The sequence below is a fragment of the Eubalaena glacialis genome, chromosome 4 (assembly GCF_028564815.1).
Source record: "Eubalaena glacialis isolate mEubGla1 chromosome 4, mEubGla1.1.hap2.+ XY, whole genome shotgun sequence".
NCBI lineage: Eukaryota > Metazoa > Chordata > Mammalia > Artiodactyla > Balaenidae > Eubalaena > Eubalaena glacialis.
Window position 1 is genome coordinate 128,099,140 of NC_083719.1, and position 18,858 is coordinate 128,117,997.

At 52.0% G+C, this 18,858-nt stretch overlaps 2 protein-coding genes across 10 annotated transcripts in view; one reads left to right on the plus strand and one right to left on the minus strand.

Moving 5' to 3' along the window:
• Positions 1-3,940: 3,940 nt before the first annotated feature.
• Positions 3,941-12,007, plus strand: GPX3 (glutathione peroxidase 3). 3 transcript variants are annotated; one of them, XM_061189885.1, is made up of 6 exons: positions 6,121-6,335; positions 6,678-6,840; positions 8,809-8,962; positions 9,873-9,990; positions 10,424-10,523; positions 10,943-12,007. In XM_061189885.1, the coding sequence occupies exons 3-6, from the start codon at positions 8,809-8,811 to the stop codon at positions 11,162-11,164; spliced, it is 594 nt and encodes a 197-aa protein (XP_061045868.1). In that variant the 5' UTR covers positions 6,121-6,335; positions 6,678-6,840; the 3' UTR covers positions 11,165-12,007. The 3 variants fall into 3 exon arrangements, with proteins under 3 accessions (XP_061045866.1, XP_061045868.1, XP_061045867.1); XM_061189883.1 differs by lacking the exons at positions 6,121-6,335; positions 6,678-6,840 and adding an exon at positions 3,941-4,108; XM_061189884.1 differs by lacking the exons at positions 6,121-6,335; positions 6,678-6,840 and adding an exon at positions 7,768-7,858.
• Positions 12,008-12,529: 522 nt separating this feature from the next.
• TNIP1 (TNFAIP3 interacting protein 1) overlaps positions 12,530-18,858 on the minus strand; it is a 45,571-nt gene continuing 39,242 nt past the window's right edge. For 5 of the 7 annotated variants that reach the window (XM_061189882.1, XM_061189880.1, XM_061189878.1 and 2 more), the window contains 6 exons: positions 18,414-18,545; positions 17,120-17,245; positions 16,508-16,573; positions 15,936-16,127; positions 14,992-15,082; positions 12,530-13,296 (listed from right to left, as the gene is read on the minus strand). In XM_061189882.1, coding sequence (XP_061045865.1) covers positions 13,262-13,296; positions 14,992-15,082; positions 15,936-16,127; positions 16,508-16,573; positions 17,120-17,245; positions 18,414-18,545 — 642 coding nt within the window. In that variant the 3' untranslated portion in view covers positions 12,530-13,261. The remainder of the gene's footprint in view (positions 13,297-14,991; positions 15,083-15,935; positions 16,128-16,507; positions 16,574-17,119; positions 17,246-18,413; positions 18,546-18,858) is intronic. The other 2 variants (XM_061189879.1, XM_061189877.1) reach the window with 1 other exon arrangement.

Below are 18,858 nucleotides of genomic sequence, written 5' to 3' on the forward strand. Positions count from 1 at the left end.
CACATTTTACAAAGTAAAAAGAAAGAGGTGAAATTAATTTCAAGAATATAGTTTCTTTAATCCAATATATAAAAATATTAACGTTTCAACACGTAATGATATAAAAATTTATTGAGATATTTTTACATTCTTTTTTTCTTACTAAGTCTTCAAAAACCAGTGTGTATTTTACATTCACAGCACATCTCAGTTTGGACTAGCCACATTCCAAGTGCTCACAAGCCACACCCAGCTATTGGCTGCCATGTTGAACAGCACAGGCTTACAGATAATGACTCTGGAAACAGGACATCTGGGTCAGAATCCTGGTTTTGCCACCTACCAGCTGCATGACCTTAAGCGAAGTGACTTAACCTATGTGTTAGTTTCTTCATCTCTAAAATGGGGATAATAATGTTAGCTACCTCATGAAGTTACAGGGATTTTTCCAAAAGTTAATAAATCTAAGGCAGTACCTGGTACATATAGGATGTTGGGTGAATGCTGGCTGCTCCTCTTATTATCCAAAAGGTTGGCCTTTGAGGTCAACATGTCCAACTCTTTATTTCATAGATGAGGAAACTTAGGCCCAGAGTTTGGAAGGCACTGGTTTGAAAAGCAAAGCCTCTAGCCACCTCTTTTCCTGTCCCCTGGCTAGCTCTAAGACAGCACCTGCCAATTATTTAGGAAACCAGCAGCCTCAGGGCCCCACCTAGGTTCTGCAATCCTGTCTTGATTGCAAAACAGGGCCACCATTTGAGTTGGCACTGAAGTGGTGGGGCTGGGCCTCCCTTCTGCCACCGCCATCTGGACCCATCAGTTGGGCTGGCTGACTCCGTCACTGAGTTCAGTGCTTACTCAGCACCGATAGGGCTGGCTTCCATTGTTTTCACTTTTTACTGCCCTTCTTATTTATTAACTCATGTTCTATCTTCCTCGAAGATGCAGAGCATCAGCACTTTTTTAAAAAGCTCCTTTTAATCATCTACAGTCCCCATCCACCCACCAAGCAGGTAGATAGGGAGCTCCCCAAATATGTCTAAAAAAGAGAGAGTGAAGAGGTACTGGGTGCCCACTTATCTGGGATGCAGTAGGGCATGTTCTCAGGCTGGAAACAAAACTGGCTTATGATTCCTCTAGAGTATCTGTCTCCACCCTTCCTTTCCTGAAACCCAAATGAAATCATCTACTCTCCTCTGACAAGCTCACACATCTCAAATCTTACTAGCAGCTGGAATCAGACCAGTTTCGTGGGCTCAAACTTGATAGCACATGCTGACCTGAAGCTCTGCTTATTCCATTTGCCAAATAGTGTTTTATTTGGCATTTGTTTATTTAATAGATAGTTACTGAGCATCTACTGTGTATTAAGCCCTCTGCAAAGTGGTGAGAATGAAGCCTTTGTGGACCTTATGATTTGTTGTAGAAAACAGACAAACAAGAAATGATGGTAAAGTACAACAAAGGCTTGATGTAGAAAATGTCAAATACTCTAGGAACTATAATAGAATAAAGCAAGGGGACCTGAATAAAACTCTTTCCATGGTGTTGACATGATGTTGAAACCTGAAAATGGTAGGAGAGAACCAGTAAAAGAGAGAGAACATGGAACAACATAGAACTCAACAACATAGACAAGACCTGGAGGTGAGAGAGAATGGCATGTTGGAAGAACTGGAGAACAGTCCAGTACAGCTGGGTAGAGAGAATAAGAGGAGTGTGGCAAAAGATGCGGAAACGGCTGGATTTGGAGGATACTGTCTGAAGCGCTAAGGAATTTGGACTTTAACCTGAGGGCAAGGGAAAACATCCTGGTGGAGAATAACATCTTTCAAAACATAGGGTTCCTGGGAACAAATCAACCAAATGTGCTAGAAAGGCTGATGGTGAAAAGACTGGCAAGTGTTGTTTTCAACCTTGTCTTCATGATCTTTGTACTGAGGCTCAGACCTCCTTTGAAAGTAGTCTGCAGCATGAAGGTCCAACCCAACGGCAGGCCATGCTCCCTCAACCTCCCAGCCCACCGTCCATGAGATCAGTACTCCCGAGTCTGGTGCAGCACAGGTCTTCCTTAGACCCTTGGAACTGTAGAGCCACAGAGATCACCATGGAGAGATTGTCAAAGACTCTTGTCTAACAGATTGACCAACTGAGGCCCAGAGAAAGAAAGTAACTTGTCTGTGGCCCCACTGCAAGCCTCAGGCTCTGACTCCTTCTTGTCTCCCCCAGAGAAACCAAACACCAAGGCTAGGACTAGGGTGAGGCAAGTCAGGCACTCAGGGTGCACCATTTAAGGAGGCACTCGCTCGCGGGTGCCAGCTCTGCACTTGCCTTACCCTCGTCCTGGCTCTGTTGGACACACTTCGAAGGCAGGGATTGTAACTTCCAGAAACCTTTTTGACATCTTTCATCGTGTTGACATGATGCTAGGCACATATTTTGAGGGATCCTAGATGCCTGCTGATGCTAATGAACAATGGATTTCTGACAAACTGATATGTATGCAGATGTTTGTATCTTTGGTTAAATATGACCTTCAGGAGACACCAGAACAAAGTCAACAGGGCCCAAGAATGGAGTCTAGACCTGGATTCTGGTCCCCTCTCTGCCATCAGTTTGCTTTGGGAACTTGGGTAAATTGTTCCCCATCTCTAGGCTTCAGCAAAATGAGGTGGTTGAATAAATAGCATTTATTGACTACATACTCTGTGTCAGCCACTGTTCAAATGCTTCTGTGCTTTAACTCATTTAAAGAATTCCTGGCCTTCAACACTCCCTTCATTTCAACAGGCTGTGGTTTGAGGTAAGGAAGGCTTCACAGAGAATGTGGGATTGAGACAGACCTTCCAAATTCCCACGGGGACAGTACTATCTTAAATCATAGTAAAGGCATGGTATCTCAAGGCACTTCTCCATCAGAAGACAGAGAATCACCTGCCTCAGAATCACCTTTGGAACATGTCTGAAGGTGGAGCCTCAGCCTCTGCCGCTAGAGATTCTAATGCACTGATTCTGAAGAGGGACCTGGGAATCTGTATGAAAATCTTCTCAGGTGGCTGGTAGTCTGATTTGGGAAGCACTGATCCCAACGCATTCCCCTATCGGTGGAGAGAATCATACCTAGACAGCACAGACCTAGAGCTCCCTGAACTGATCATCAGCATCTTGAAGCAGAGAAATGAAGTCATGGATTGACTAATGCTGCAAATATTAAGCACATGTTGTGTTCTAGGCCCTGTGCCAGCTGGTGATTATGGTCCCTACTCTCAAGGGACTCCTGGTCTAGGTCTGTCACTTATTTTTAGAAACAAGTCATCTAGCCAGAACCAGAAGGGACTTAGAGAGCATCAACCAATCCCATCATTACACAGTTGGGGAAACTGAGGCCCAGAGAGGGAAAGCAACATGTTCAAGACTACACAGGGAGCAAATGTATTTTCTGCTCTCAAACCAGCTGAGGAATCCCAATGTTCTTCCCAGGAGAGGGCTGCATTCAAAATCCTAGGGCATTCACTCTTTGCTTTTTAAGCACTAAACCTACATAGAATAAATAAATGTTCCTGGAAGTCTCACTTCAGATCTTGCTGACATTTTAGGTCCTTAATATCCCTTCAACCAGAATGGAGGCAGGAGGGAACAGGGAACACCTTGGGGGTGCCATCAACTCTTCGGCGCTTTTCAAAGCCCTTTCCCCGGCTGTGCTGAGGACATTGTTCCTGCCTCTTCCAGCACTTTAGAGTCTAAAGAAGAGGGGCCCGCCTCACGGGTTCACGAGGAGCTGGCTCCCATTTCTCTGTCCAGACTTGCTTATGTCACTGTCGCCCAGGGCCTGGGAAGGGGGAGAAGCGGAGGGTAAGTTGTGTCCGCCCCTGAAATGCCAGACGCCCTGCGATTGGCTACAAGGACTCCGGCCCGGCCGCGGATTGGTCATCGCTGAGGGCTTGAAAGGTGGATGAGAGCGGACGACACCTCAGACGGACTGCGGCCCGGGATCAGACAGACAGCGTCTCCCGGCGAGTCCGAGACGCGGCCCCAGCCCACCATGGCCCGGCTCTTCCGGGCATCCTGCCTTCTCTCCCTGCTCCTGGCCGGCTTCGTTCCGCCGAGCCGAGGACAGGAGAAGTCGAAGGTGAGTGAGCCTCGGGGATGGGTGGCCGGGGGATCGAACGTGGTCCGCAGGTGTCCATCTCTCGGTGGTGAGGCACCCTTCTTCCCGGGCTCCCCCCCCCCAGTAGGGTGACACCTAGGTGCGAGAGACGCCCTAACTCCCGTTGCCTCCCTCTTCAGCATACCCAGACCGTCGTCAGACTCTTCGCGGTTCCATCTGTTGGAGACCTGGGTGCCCCGGGTGGGCAGAATGAATGAGGGAGGAAGGGTCTTCTCTCCCGGTCCACACTTTCATCCCCACGGCTACCTCCGGGTCGCCTTGCTACCTCCAAGCCACCGTCTGTTTCTGAGATATTCCCCTCCAGTGGGGCCTGAAGGGGGTGCGGGGCACAGAAAATGGCCTGGAGACTCAGGGTCTGGGTTGGCTGCAGAGGTTCCCAGGGAGAATGGCAGGCAAGGTGAAAGGGAAGGAACACACAGCTGTGTGGTCCCCGTCTAGCCCAAGCATAAATGCAGGTAGAATTCTGGGATACTGGTAGAAGACGCAGAGTGTGACAGAAGGAGCTCTGAGCTGGCAGCAGAGAATGCCCAGGATGCTGACTAGACTCCCTTTTCCTTTGTGGACCTCAGTTTCTCCACCTGTAGCAGGTGGGAGGGCAGGGCACAATGAGGCTGATGATTTCAGAGGGGATGCTTGGAGAAGCTGCAAAATCCACACGCTGTTCTCCGAAGTGTCTGCTGTTTGGGGGCAGCCTCACTACCCACCACCCACTGCCCATCTTGGCCTGAGCAAACCGAGTAGTTGGAGAAAGCTGGGGACTGCCAGCTCGATAGGAGAGGCAGAATTCTCCTGAGCCTCAGTCTATCCCCAGCAGAGTGTGTGGCCCTTAGCTAGAGTGGAGATGCTGAGGCCGGGAGCAGGGGTGACCACACATGCTTATCTCTTTGGACAGTATATGCCAAAGTGGGCACTGTAGATCTCTCCTCTTCCCCAGGGTGGGGAGGCAGAAGCCAGGCATAGACCCAAAGAGAGAGATTTATGTCTCCAGCATCCCAGTACACACACACACACACACACACACACACACACAACGCTTGTATAAGCCGAAGAAGAAGCTTTGCACTTCTGTGTTTCTCAAATCTTCCAGGTCTTAGTTCTAAGATCTTATGACTCCATGATTCTGTTTCCAAAATCGTATCTACTGTTCAGGAAGCCCATTCCAAACACAAGGTTCCTTCTGTCTGTTTCTATCCCCTGTCCTGTCCTCAGTCTAAATTCCAATCAGTCTGCCCCTGCTTGGAGTCAGCCTTGAGACTGGATGGTTATGGGGCCACTTCCTCTAAGCCTCTGGCTTTGTATCCAGTCCTGTTCATAATCTCCAACTCAGAAGGTATTTTCCAGGGCAGGGATGGTACTGAATTTCAACATTGGGGTGTGGAGTAGAAGTGAGGGTAGACCATGGGTAGGGCAGTATCTTGGAGTCAGTCCTATAACCTCAGTTTGGGGAGAAGCAGAGAAGGGAAGATTGGCCCTGCTTCAAGAAGGCTGGAGGTAAGAACATGGATCCCATGAATAATTCATCATAGCCATGTGTTCTCTGTAGAACTCTGGAGAGGAGTAGATGGATTCAGAGAAAACAGGATGGGTATGGTCTAGAAAAGTCTTAGGGTGAGGTGTGATCATATCAGATACAACCAGCTAGGACTTGCTAGCTAATGACAGTCTGGGCATGCCTATTTCTCCTCCAGGTCCTGAGAGAGCTGAAATGTCATAGACCTGGGTTCTAGGACTCAACCACTTATCCTACCCCAACTCCAGGGCCAAGCAACGGGGCAAGGGGTAGGTGGAGAATGGGATGGACAAAGGGTGAGAGCCCCAAAGGGATGTTTGCCTCCTCCCAATTCAAAGGGAGGGGCTGGGTAACAAAGGGAATCCTCCTTTCCTTGCTGTGTCCCCTCTCCAGTCCAGTTTAAGGCTGCCCAGCCTCCCTGTCCTTCCTCTACAAAAGGACTTTGCAGAGGCTGGAGAGAATAACAACCGCTGACGTGCGTGGGATCCTAGTAACCGCTGGTTTCTAGGTGACTAAACCAGGCAGAGAGAATCATGGAACCACTGGCTGACAGTCAGGGCTGAAGAGTCCTCAAGACAGCACTGAATCTAACCCTGCCTCACAGCTGAGGAGCCGGAGCCCCAGAGAAGGGACAGGAGTCGTCACACAGAATCAGACCCAGCCAGGCCCAGAACTCAGGTCTCCTGCCCCCAATCCAGCTCTCCTCTCACACTTTCACACTGATGGGGGTGGTAAGATGGGTGAGGAGAAAGACACAGGACCAGCAACCCTAGCCAGCTGGGGTCCTGGCGGGGTCCCCCCTCCAACTCTCAAGCCATCGAAACTCTCCTGTCTTATGCAATTGTGGGAGGATAGAGGCACCCTCACTCCCTCTCCCCACCTCCACCCACAACTCCTCTGACATCCGGGTTAAGGTGCAGGGTTCTGGGACTCCATGGGCCCAGAAAAGGGGAGGGGGCTTCCATAAGGACTGGGCGTGTGCTCAGTGGTGAATGCAGGCCATGGCTTCCCCCACCATAGGCGCTCTCTGACCCCTCTCGGTCGGAACTCACAGCACTGGCTTCACTGGCCCAGTAGAAAGGATGGAGGCTTTGTCACACATCCCTTCTCCTGTAAACACCCTGCCCAGTACATCATCTTCTTCATACTGGCTGGGGAACATCAAAGCCCTCTTCACAATAAGGTAGGAACGTCAGGGCCCTTTACCCTATCCCTTGATGGGTGGGTGGGGCGGGGGGCGGGTACAGATTTCTTTCCAAGAGGCTTGCAAGACAGTTTTGACCTGCTAGTAAATTCTCACAGCCATTTTGGGAGGCAGGTGGTATTATCCTCTCCCGTCAGCAGATGCAGGCTCAGACTGAACGTGACTTGCCCAGGGCCACACAGCAAGCAAAGACTCAAATCTAATGAGAGGAGATTCCCACCCTGAAACTGGTTTCAGAAGCTGATCCTCCCGCTGTTTACAAGCTTCCATTATTTAGACAACCTCTTGGCTTTTTTTCTCCCCATTTCACAGTTTGTTTTCAGACCGGGGTGGAGTGAAGAGGCAGGCGGGAGGCCTTTCCTTCTGGCTGCTAGACCTCTGTGGCCAGCTAGGGTGTGTTTGTTGTGCCCTGGCTGTTTGTATTTTGAGGTGGAGCTGACCCCAGCTGGGGCCCACGAAGCCCAGGGGCTGAAGGAATGTCAAGCTTAGGTCTCAGGCCAGCCTCCAGCAGCCACCAGAAGTCACGGGGCATGGAATATTAGACTCACGTGTAGCAGGGAATTTGTACCGGAGCCAAGAAGAGAGCTTACAGCTGTCCGGGAATGGCCGCGTGGAGGGAGTTCCAGCTCCCCTGGCTCAGCAGGCTACGGAGTCTTCAAGACAGAGGCTGCTTTTTTCACCCTCCTGGGGCCACGCCCTGCCAGCCCAGATGGCTCTCTTCACGCAGTTGGGCAGAGGTGTAACTGGCCGCAACAGCAAGTCTTCCAGGATTGGTGGGAAGAGAGGGCGTGAATTTGCTTCTCTAACTCCAACCACCTGGCTCTGTCTCTCTGGTCTATAATGCTAGTTTGCATTCGATTTGTTTATTGTCTTCTCACCTCTTCTCAGATGTCCAGGCCAGGACTACCCGTCCAGCTGCTAATTATGGTAGTGATGCCATGACACTCTTTCAAGAGTAGACCCAGATTTTTGTAGTCTGTACCAAAAAATGGCAGAGGTAAGATGGGGTAGAGTGGGGTAAATGCAGCATCCCGCTTGCCGGCAGTAATCCATGCCCTCCTCTCCCACTGAGAGTGACGCTGTCAAGCCATGGTGGTTGAGAACAGCTGATCCAGTTCAAGGTTCTCATTTTATAAATGAGAAAACTGAGGCCCACAGAAGAGAAAGGGCTAGTCCAAGACCACACGGGGAGTTAGTGGCGGAGCTGATCATGGAATCCAGGTTCCCCAACTTGCAGCCCATTTAACGCTCTCTCTACTAGTTCTGGAGGCTGACCGTGGAACAGCTTGGGCAGAGGAAGGTATAATGGTCATCGTCACAGCTGCTCGCCCACAGGGAACATTGAATCTATGCCAGGCACTGGGGCTTTACCCTGACCATCCCATTTAATCCTCATGGCAGGCCTTGCCCCATTCCTGGCTACTATCCTACTTCCCTATTTTCTAACAGCCTCAGTTTTCCAGCCCCCCAGATCGGGAGCCTCTAAATCACCACTGTCCATACTGCTGCTTCCTCATTTCTGTTCAGTTCTTCCTTCACGATGGTCTAGTTCAGGGTCTCATCACGACTTGCCTGCATCATTCCAATAGCCTCCCCATCTCCACCAGCCCATCCAATAACACAACACCAGCATCGGGGGAGTCTCCCTCAGAGCCTGCCCAGTGACTGTTTATAAATTGACATGTGATGCAGAAGTAATGACCAAAGTAAGTATTTCTCCAAGTTTCCATAGCACCCACCAGCTTATTAAGTGCTTTCAAAATTATTGTCTTGTACAAGGAATTAGGAGACCTCACTTCTAGTCTGGTTCTAATTCTTGGAGTGGTCTTGGGCAAGTCAAGACCACTTGGGCCAATCAGTTCCACCTCTCCCTGTTATCTTGGAAATGGTGGAGTCCAAGTTCCCTTCCAGCTGTAACTGCTCCCCGGCGCTGGTCTTCTCTTCCAGATGGACTGCCATGCTGGCTTGAGCAGCACCATCTACGAGTATGGCGCCCTCGCCATTGACGGGGAGGAGTACATCCCCTTTAAGCAGTACGCTGGCAAATACATCCTCTTTGTCAACGTGGCCAGCTACTGAGGCCTGACGGGCCAGTACGTTGGTAAGAGCCCATCCCTCTTCCCCTGCTTTATTTGGGGCTGTTTCTGCCAGTTGGGCACATTCCAATCACAGGAGCTTTCCCCGTGCAAGGGGGAAGGGGTGACGGTGATCATGAGATTCCAAACCCTGTATCTTATTCCTACTGTGTTCCATGGTTCTTTGAAAATGATTATATAAGCCTGAGGTCTGATCACCTTCAAACATGTTCTAGAAGATTCTCAGTTATCCTTCATCCCTGGGCACCTCAACTGCTCTAAAAGCAGGAGGAGGGAGGAGATTGGGTTTGTGCCTGGAGCGTCCTTTCATTGGAGTAAGAAATAATAGCTTTGTCTTGCTGAGAATTCCTCACCTGTCCTCAGCCCCATCTGCCTTAGTGCTTCTCGTGGCCCCTGGAAAGCAGGCAACTGGCCTGAGTCCCCAGAGTACGGGTGTTAGTGACAGAACCAGGTGTTGCACCCAGGTTTCATGATCCCCAGTATCCTCCCTTCTTTCTCCTTAGCTGGGTCAGAGTTAAGAGCCTGAGGGAACAGGCAGGCGAAAGGCATCTGACAGCACCCACAAGAAAATGCTTTGGGGGGTGGGGTGGGGTGTGAGAAGGAGGCAAGGGCAACCTGACCTAGAATGTTCTGCCTGGCAAACACTGGACCTTGGCAGTGGGTGACTGATTACTCATTTGATGAACCATATTGCTCTCTTTTTCCCAAACCTCCAACCTATCCAGATTGGAATCCATAGGATGGGACTTGAATCCCAGCATTGCCACACTCAGTGGATGATCTTGGGCAAGTCCCTTCCCCTGTCAGGCCTCAGTGATTTCAGCTGTACAATGGGTGAGCAGGTGGAGTGGTACACAGGAGGGAGGGCTCCTCATCAGGCTACCCCATTCTCTGCTCTCTCTCTCCCTGGCCCAGAACTGAATGCACTACAGGAAGAACTTGCACCATTTGGTCTGGTCATTCTGGGCTTCCCCTGCAACCAATTCGGAAAACAGGAACCAGGAGAGAACTCGGAGATCCTAGCCACTCTCAGGTGAGTGCTGACTCAGTGTCCTGAGAAAGCGCCCCAGCCTAGCCTCTAGGCATCTCTTGCACCGGCCCCTATTCATGATGGATATTTATCAGCCTCCAAGAACTACTCTCCCCTTCCAGGAACCCCGTTTAGTGGAACGAGTGGAAGAGGGGCCAGGAGAGGAACAGAGACAGGGATGATGGTTGTGAGCACATGACCGGGGAGGGGGAAGGGGAGTACAGGTGGAGGGCAGGGGTTATTGAGAAGGTACCAGACTGGAAAAAGACTGTAGACCCACATTATGCCTGTGCCCATTCAATATTCACTGGCTCCCACTGCCCACTGTAGAATAAAATCCGGACTCCCATCAGTCCCTCCCCTGTTCCGTCCCTTCCTCTCATTTCTGAGCCCTGTGCCCATTTCCCTGGGACCCACATAAAAACATTGCTCTTAGGCATGTCCGACCAGGTGGGGGCTTCGTCCCCAATTTCCAGCTCTTTGAGAAAGGGGATGTGAACGGGGAGAAAGAACAGAAGTTCTACACATTCCTGAAGGTGAGTACGCAGCCACCTCTCTCAGAGCCTCTCTGCCCAGCTGAGGCTGGCTCTGGACCAGGCTGCAGCCGCTCCTGGCTCCAGCCCACATAAAGACAAGGCCTGTGCCACCCTCCTCTGCTCCTGGGCTATTGGGGAATTTCTTGGCATCTGATTATTATTCCAACTAGAGGGCTTTGCAAACCCTAGGGTCTCATCAGCCCATTTTACAGATGGGCCCCAGAAGGGACAAGATTAGGGTCTCACAATCTGCTAGAGCCAAAACTGGTTCTGGGATTCAGTTTTCTAACTCCCAAACTGGTGCTCTTTCCTCAGTGCCAGGCTATTCTCCTTCCCCCAAGAAGTCCTGGGAAGGAGGCGGGATAAGAGGGTGGGAGGGGTCCCAAGCAGGGTTGACTCTATTCTCGTCTCTGCTCCAGAACTCCTGTCCTCCTACCTCGGAGCTCCTGGGCTCACCGGGCCGCCTCTTCTGGGATCCCATGAAGGTCCATGACATCCGCTGGAACTTTGAGAAGTTCCTGGTGGGGCCAGATGGTGCTCCCATCATGCGCTGGCACCACCGCACCACGGTCAACACTGTCAAGATGGACATCCTGACCTACATGCGGCGCCGGGCCGCCCTGGAGGCCAAGGGGAAGTAACTGAGGCCCACCCCACCCCATGTCCACCACGCAGGGGCTGGGGAAGACTCCGTTCAGGAAGGAATCCATTTCTCCACCCACACCATACTCCCACACTAGACCCCTTACGACTACACAAGGCCTCAGCCTGACACGAACGTGTGCATACAATTGTGTCTGTACTGCTGTGCACATGGGTGTTTGCACGCATGCCTACAGCTGTGTGTGACCAGGTGTGTGCACACACTTAAGTGTCCGGCCACATGGGCTGAGCTGCACGAATACCCAGGAACGTGTACCGTGTGTGTGGCAACAGCTGTGTGCTGTGGAGAGTGCCGGAGAGTAACTCCCCTCTTTCCAGTTCTCTGTTCCAATGACAACAATTCACTTCCTGCTGAGCCCAAAGGAAAAAACCAGCTCTAGATTCAACCTGGACCTCAACCCTTGGGGCCGGCACCTCCCACGGCCTCCAAACACCACCCCTGAAGTGCCCAGAAGTTTCTGGGTCTGCCACACTGCCCGACCATCCTCCTCTCCATCACACAGCCTCCCTCCTTCCTGAGGGCCCTCCCAAGCCCCCTACCCCGCCCCGCAGTGTTCCCTGAGAGTAGCCAAGGCAGATGTGAGAGCAAGGGCCATGTTCCCCGTGTCAGGGGTGGCATCTCCATGAAGGAGGGGCCCGAAGCCCTTGTGGGCGGACCTCCCTTGAGCCTGTCTGAAGGGCCAGCCCTTAGTGCATTCAGGCTGAGGCCCCTGGGCAGGGATGCCACCCCCGCTCCTTTGACGGATGTGCCCTCTCCTCTCACCCCGACCCACTGGCATTAGACTCACCCCTGTCTGCCTAGTAAAGGCCTTTCTGCAGCAGCTGAGCCTACTGTGGTGCTTCCTCAATGGGGCCACCCTCGCTGGGGGGAAGGGAGAAGAGGAAGAGGAAGAGAAAAGGAATGAAGGGAGACCTTTGGGCCCTTGCTTTTTGGTTTCTACCTAGGCCCACTCTGCTTCCTCACTCGGCATCTGGAGTTTGTAAAACCAGCTCACGTCTACTGTCATCCCACAGTTCTCCACGGCAGCTAGGGCTCAGGTGAGGTGTGCATGTGACAGACGAAGAAACAGGCTCACAGAAGGTCCAGGCCTTGCCCAACGTCTCCTGACAAGTGAGGGGCAGGACGAGAATGTAAACCCAGGTTGCCTGACCCCCAGCCCCTGGATGACCCTCACGGAGGCTCTGAGCAGGGCCCCAGGGGATATCTGCCAAGAGTAACGGTGATGCTCCTGGGGGTGTCTGGGAGGAATGCGGTACGGAGGGAGGGGGCCAGGAAAGCAGCACTCTGGTTGACTAGGAGGGGAACATTCATCAGGGCATAAAAGAATACCAGTCACAAAATGTTAATCTTCAACTTGGATTTATGTCCAAGATTCGTGCAAACAGCTGTCCGGGGATCAATAGCCACCCCGATCCGGGCCTCCAGCACCACAAGCCTCCAGCTGAGGGCCTGGCAGCTTCAGGCTGGGGCCCCTCAGCCGATGTGGCCGGCATGGGCTTCACCCCAGGCTGCAGTGGTGCTGGCAAGGCTGCCGTGGGCGGAAGTGGAGGGCCCAGGAGTAGAGCATCCTGTCTCTTCTGCTCCCAGAGGCAAACCCGCTCTTCCCGCAGCTCCTCAGAGGGGGAGGGGATGTGCGTGGGGCAGGTCCTGCTACTGCAGAGCTTGAAGCAAAAACTAAACACACACATGAACTGACTGTGGTCCCCAGAGGGGCTGCTGAACCACTTCTGGGGGAGTTGTGAAAGGAAGGGGTCTTGACTGCACCCCACTTGAGATTAACATCCGCCAGCACTTTCGGCACAGGATGGTAGGTCAAGGCCGGATGACACGTCTCTCCACTCAGTGGCAGAGTAGTGACCTTTTCCCAGTCACTCCAAAGGAAAGGCCCAGATGGACGCCTTCTGGATGGAGCCTCCCGAGTCTCTAAACAGTTCAGGTTGGGGCCAGGGCTCAAGCTGGCCATCCATCTCAGCCTCCCGAGTGGCTGAGGCTCGGAGAGCCTGTGGCCTCTAGTTTTCCAGTAAGCTGAAGTCAGCTGGCTCTGCAAGACGAAGCTGGAGCCAAGGGACTGGTTTCACTGAGGTCCCTCACGGTCATTTTTGGTGGACTCTAAATAAACAAAAATTTTGAGGATTTGAAGATGAGGTGCTACAGTAGGTTTCAAAGTCCTATGGAAACCAATATAGTAAGAGTGGAAAAAACCAGTTAGGGTTGTTGGGTATTACCAAGTGCCAGGCCCTGGGCTAAGTGCCTTAGGTATATTTGTCATTCAGTCCTTGCCCAGCCCTATGAAGCAGACAGATTATTATCCCTTTATGGCGGGGAGGGAACCGGGGCACAGAGAGGTTTTTAAAAACTCGCTCAAAGTCCCAGGTCTAGGAGGTGCTGGCGCCTAGTCAGTCTGGTTTCAGATCCCAGAAATGGAGTAGTTCTGGGGGAGGGGACAGTCCTGCCCACTTGGCCACCCTCTGCCCTCATCAAAGCAGGCTCCGAGGGGCTCCACAGAACCTCTAGGGCTCCGCAGGGAAACATCAGAAAATGACCAGCCCAATACCTCCTCCTTCCAACCACGAGATCCTCCAAACCACACTCCTCTAAGTCACCCTGTGGTCTCTGCTCCCACTCCTTCTGCAGAGGGGCACTCGACCTCCTGGCACAGCTGTGACCCTTGGAAAACTCCTCTTCACGCTGAGATGGACTTGGCCTCCCTATTGCTCCCCTTAGTTGCAATTCTGCTCCCAGAAGCCCCACAGGCAAGGCAGTGCCTTCTGCCCCATGAGAGCCTGGCAGAAAGTGAGGGAGCGACCAAGGGCCCAGGGTGCTCTTGTGACTAGCGAACGGACCTCCAGTCCCCAACTGTTTATGGCGGACACCGTGGCCAAAGGGAGCTTTACAAAATGCAAATCTAATCTCTCATGCTGCTCTGATTTTATTTTATTATTTATTTATTTATTTTTTTGGCCGCACGGCAGGGCTTGTGGGATCTTAGTTCCCCGACCAGGGATCGAACCTGGGCCCCCTGCAGCGGAAGCACAGAGTCCTAACCACTGGACCGCCAGGGAATTCCCATGCCACTCTGCTTTTAAAATGTCCAAGGACTGCACATCATCCTTAGGATAAAGACCAGCCCTCCTGCCGTGGCCTGCAAGGCCCTCTCGGCCAGGACCCGCCAACCTCCCTGACCTCACCTTGCCCATCCCCCCTTCCCCACCTCGTTCCTGGCTCCAGCCACGCCGGCCTTCTCTCAATCCTCAAGTTGGCCACAGTTCTTCATCCCCTCCCACCAAGGCCTTTGCATTTGTCCTTTCTCTGCAAGAACACCCGTGCCTTCTGTCTCTTTACCTCATTAATGCCACTCATTCTGAGGGTCTCAACTCAAACACCATGGCCCCCAGACTGGGTCAGGTCCCTCTGCTGTCTGCTCTCATAGAAACCTGCTCTTCTTCCTTCAGGGCACTTGAGTGCAGTTGTATGCCCATTGGTGTGATTTTAGCCATTCATTTCTGCCCGCCTCACTAGACAGTAAGGTCAGAGGGCTGGGACCATATCCGAGCTTCCCCAGAACCTCGTACAGCACACAGCATTTAGACCCTAAACTGTAATGAAGGAAGGAATGGTTTCAACCCCCTCATGATGCAGTCACCATCCCTTTCTTCTCAACACTATTTCAGAAAGCTGGGCCTCCTCCTCCACCTAGATCAGAAGGTAGCAACATCGTCGTCCCCAAACGGGGGTGATCCTGGCAGATAAGAAGTTATCTCCCCCCATGGAAGACAAGGCCCATTACCAGGGGATCATGCTCACCTGGTTCCGTAGGCCTGGCCGTGGGTGAGCCCATCACTTGGGAGCTCTGACTGCGTATCCCTCCACAGGGCAGCCGCCAGGTGTATTCTGGCTGCAACAACACTGGTGCTTAGTAATCAATAACCACACTCGAAAATTACAGTAGCAGCTACCGTGCCGGAATAGTACTAAGTTCATATTAATCGAGTATAACTGAATCCTTACAACTACCCAGGTTGCCACCCCCATTTTACAGGTTAGCAAACTGAGGCTCAGATGGGTTAAGCAACTTGTTGAAGGTCGTCCAGTTAGGCAAGTGGCCAAGCTTTGATTTGAGTCCAGGTCTCTATAATCCTGGAGCTAATCTCTTAAGCCCCACAGTACACTCCAGTGTTTAAAGATGCATGTAAGGAACGGTCATGGGAGAGAAGCTGGATGGAAGGCAGCTGTCACCAGGTGAGAGCGGGGGTGCCTGAGGGGGCTGTGGCAGAGGCACTGGAGAGGATGGGACAGGTGACAGCAGCTCTTTGGAGACAGAATGATAAGCAAGGGAAGAGAAAAGCAGCCAAAAAAATGGAAGAAAAGAGAAAAGGAAAGGAAACTGAAAAGGGAAAAGAGAAAGAAAAGCAAAGGGAGAGAATGCATGGTGAGGATCTGGTACCTGGTTCCATGTGGAGGTTATAAAGAAGGTCAAACCCAAACTCCAGTACCCCTGGCCTGGTGGGCGGGAGAAAGCCCTCCTTCTGGGCCCACTCCCTTACTTGGCCTTTTCTGTCCTACACCAGTGACCCTGAGCAGCCCTGGGCTGGAAGGTCCTGCGCCTGAGACAGCAGGCTGCACACCACAGTGCTGTTCAGAAGGGGCCAAGGATGCAGCTTCTGACTCCCTCACTTGACCTTGCCCTCTGGAATGTGTCTGCGTGGCCTGTGTGTGTGTCCTGGAGTGAAAGAGGGGCACAGACTCACCAGGTGGAAGAGGCGCGAGTTGGGAAGCGGGGGTGGGTGCTCCATGGCCGTGGGGGGAGGCGGGTAGCGGACCTGGGACCAGTCCTCAAAGCCACGGTGCGGCACAACGGGGGGCATGGGCGGGTAGGCGTAGGGGTAGGCCCCGAAGAGATGCTCCGGGTGGGGCTCCACGTGGTAGCGGTCTGCCGAGGTCTGCAAGAAAGGCTGACATCTGGCTTTGGCCTGTGACAGGCTGCATGAGCCGTCCCAGTGACACCCATCCCATCTCCCGTTCTCCACTTAGAATCTCAGTTCTCTGAAGACTGGCACGTGGCCACGGAAGGCTGGCATGTGCACACAAGAGTGGCACATGGGCATGGAAAACTGGTACACGGGCACAGAATATCAACCATGATAACGGTTAGTGTGTCCTGAGCACTTATGCTGTACCAAGTACTGTTATGAATGCTCCACCCACATTACCTCATTAGTTAGCTGGGCACCTGAGCAAACGATGCCCCCCCCCAGTGACTGCAGCACCCTGAAGGAGGTAAAATGCAGTAAGTGCTACTTCCTCCCTCAAGCCTCCTCACCTTTGCTTTCCTCTTCTGCTGTCTCAGGGCATCTTTCGCCCTTTCCTCATCTTTGAAGGCTTTTAGCTGAGAGAAGGAGGGAAGGAGAGAAGACTGTTAGGCTAGGTGCTTCCTGGCCAGGCCTGGATTCAGGGCCTGACCAACCGCAGGGTTGACCAGCCAATGCCTGAGGCACCGCTCTGGGCTGTCCTGCCTGGCCCAGCCCCGGGAAAGGGCCCTATGAGACACAGCACAGCCCAGGCTGCAGGCTGCAGGTAAGGCCTGCTCACCCATCACTGGGGCTGGTCTGAACACAGGTCAGGAGGGTTGCGTGAGCCTCACTGCTTCTGTGCTTTCGCATTAACAACTTTTAGTTACAATATGGGAGAGAGTGGATGGCTCAGAGCTAACTCCTAAATTTGCTCTTTTAAGGCATGAAAACTGATTGTGGAAAATCAGAGCTAGAGGTCAGAGAAGGGAAGGGCCTTTCTGAGGGCCACAGAAATGTGGCAGCAGAGCTGAAAGGAGGATCAGTGAGTGTCCTGACATCCAGTCTCACCAGGGACCCTCCAATCCCTGCCCCCTCCCCATGAGAACAGCCAGCTGCCCCCTCCTTGGTCCAGCTCTTCTCACCTGGGCATGTGACAGGGTGACCTGGGCTTGCAGTTTCTCCACCTGCTTCTTCAGCTCTTCCTTCTCCTCATTCATGCGCTCCCGGTCGCTGCGCTCCCTCTGGAAGTCCTCCTCAAAAATCTTCACCTGAAGGGGTGGGAAGGGGTGGGGAGGTAGTGAGAAAGGGATGAGGCAGGAGGGGCAGTTCTGAGTGGAGGCTCAGACCTGCTCGGGCCTAGAACCCCGGGCCTCCTGATGGGAGTCAGACATCAAAACTGGTTTCACCGCATCTCAAAAATCCCCGTGGGGAGGGGAACAGGTGTACCTCTGGCCCCCCACCCCCAAGTTCAAACAGAGTAGTTCTGGGTCTGCCTAACTTATATTCTGGGCTTCAACATAGGGCTTTATTTGAAAAAAGGATCCATGCCAAAAAAGAAAACAACAGGTCGACAGCCATCAACCAGTCCCATCCTTTCCTTCTGCTGAGGCCCACAGAGAGGTGGAGGCCACAGAAAAAGAATATGAGTGGAGGACTGGAGTTCCAGTCTCCTGGTTCCGAGAGCAGAGGGCCTACAAACTCTCCCAAGGCTCTGGGGTGCACTGGCAAGGAAGGGACGGGGTGGGGCCCTGTCTCTGCCTCTGAAGTTTCACAACCTTACTGCAGATCAGTGAGAAGCCGACCAGGCTCACAATGATTTAGAAGGATCGAAAGCATGGCACCAAACAGCACAGAAACACGTGAGAGAACCAAAACCTTTTCAACTTCCTTTCAATTCTCTGTGTCCCTCAAGAAGAAAGTCTGCATTTTATGCTACTGTGTCTTTAACAGGTTTCTAGTACTTAACTTCCCTTAAATAAAGGGTGAGGCGACTCAAGCTCAGAGTCTTCATCAGGCAACAGTGTCTAGCTAGAATTCAACAACACTATTTTACCTTTTACTGTATTTATTGCTTACAGTTACTTTCTATTTATGGCAAATAATAAACAGGTTTTCCCATTTATAGTAGAAATCTAAAGTTCCCTTTTAAATATATTTATTGAATTTATTTTAAAATTTGTTTTCAAAATATTAGGTAAATAATAGCACAGCTGGGGCACAGAAATGTTTAAGCCATGATGGTGGTAGAGGAATGACCTAGATAGGGATACACTGGTGGTGAGGATAAACCTATATCCAGACAGGGGTCCTGGCCAATGCCCAGAAAGTGGACTACAGATTACACCTTCCACATGGTTCAAGGCCCATCCTGGGCCCTCAGGAATGTTCCAGCTCCCACTGGGCACCTCCTACCTGACCTCTTCCCCCTAGCCTCACCTGCTGTTTCAGCAATTCATTCTGAGTGACCAGCTCCTGTTTCCTTAGCAGGCCTCCAGCTCCTTCCGGGCTCCCAAATGCTGTTGCTGGAGATGATGGGGAGGCCTGGATACTCAGTGCTTCCTCCAGGGCCTGGAATCAGGAACAGAGGAGACGGGCCCATCAGCAGAAAGCCCCTGGAAGTCAGGCCTCATTGGAAGGGTCAGGCCCCACTGAAAGGCCCCTTTCCTGATAACAATAATAATAATAATAACCACCACTATTTAATAAGTGCTATCTTATTTATGAACACTATACACATCATTTCACTGAATCCTCAGCACAGTCCTATGAAGAAAAGATTGTGACCATCATCCCCATTTTATGGATGTGAAAACTGAGGTTCAGAGACCTGAAGTGATTTGTCCAAAGTCACACAGCTAGTAAGTGGCAAAGCAGGGATTCA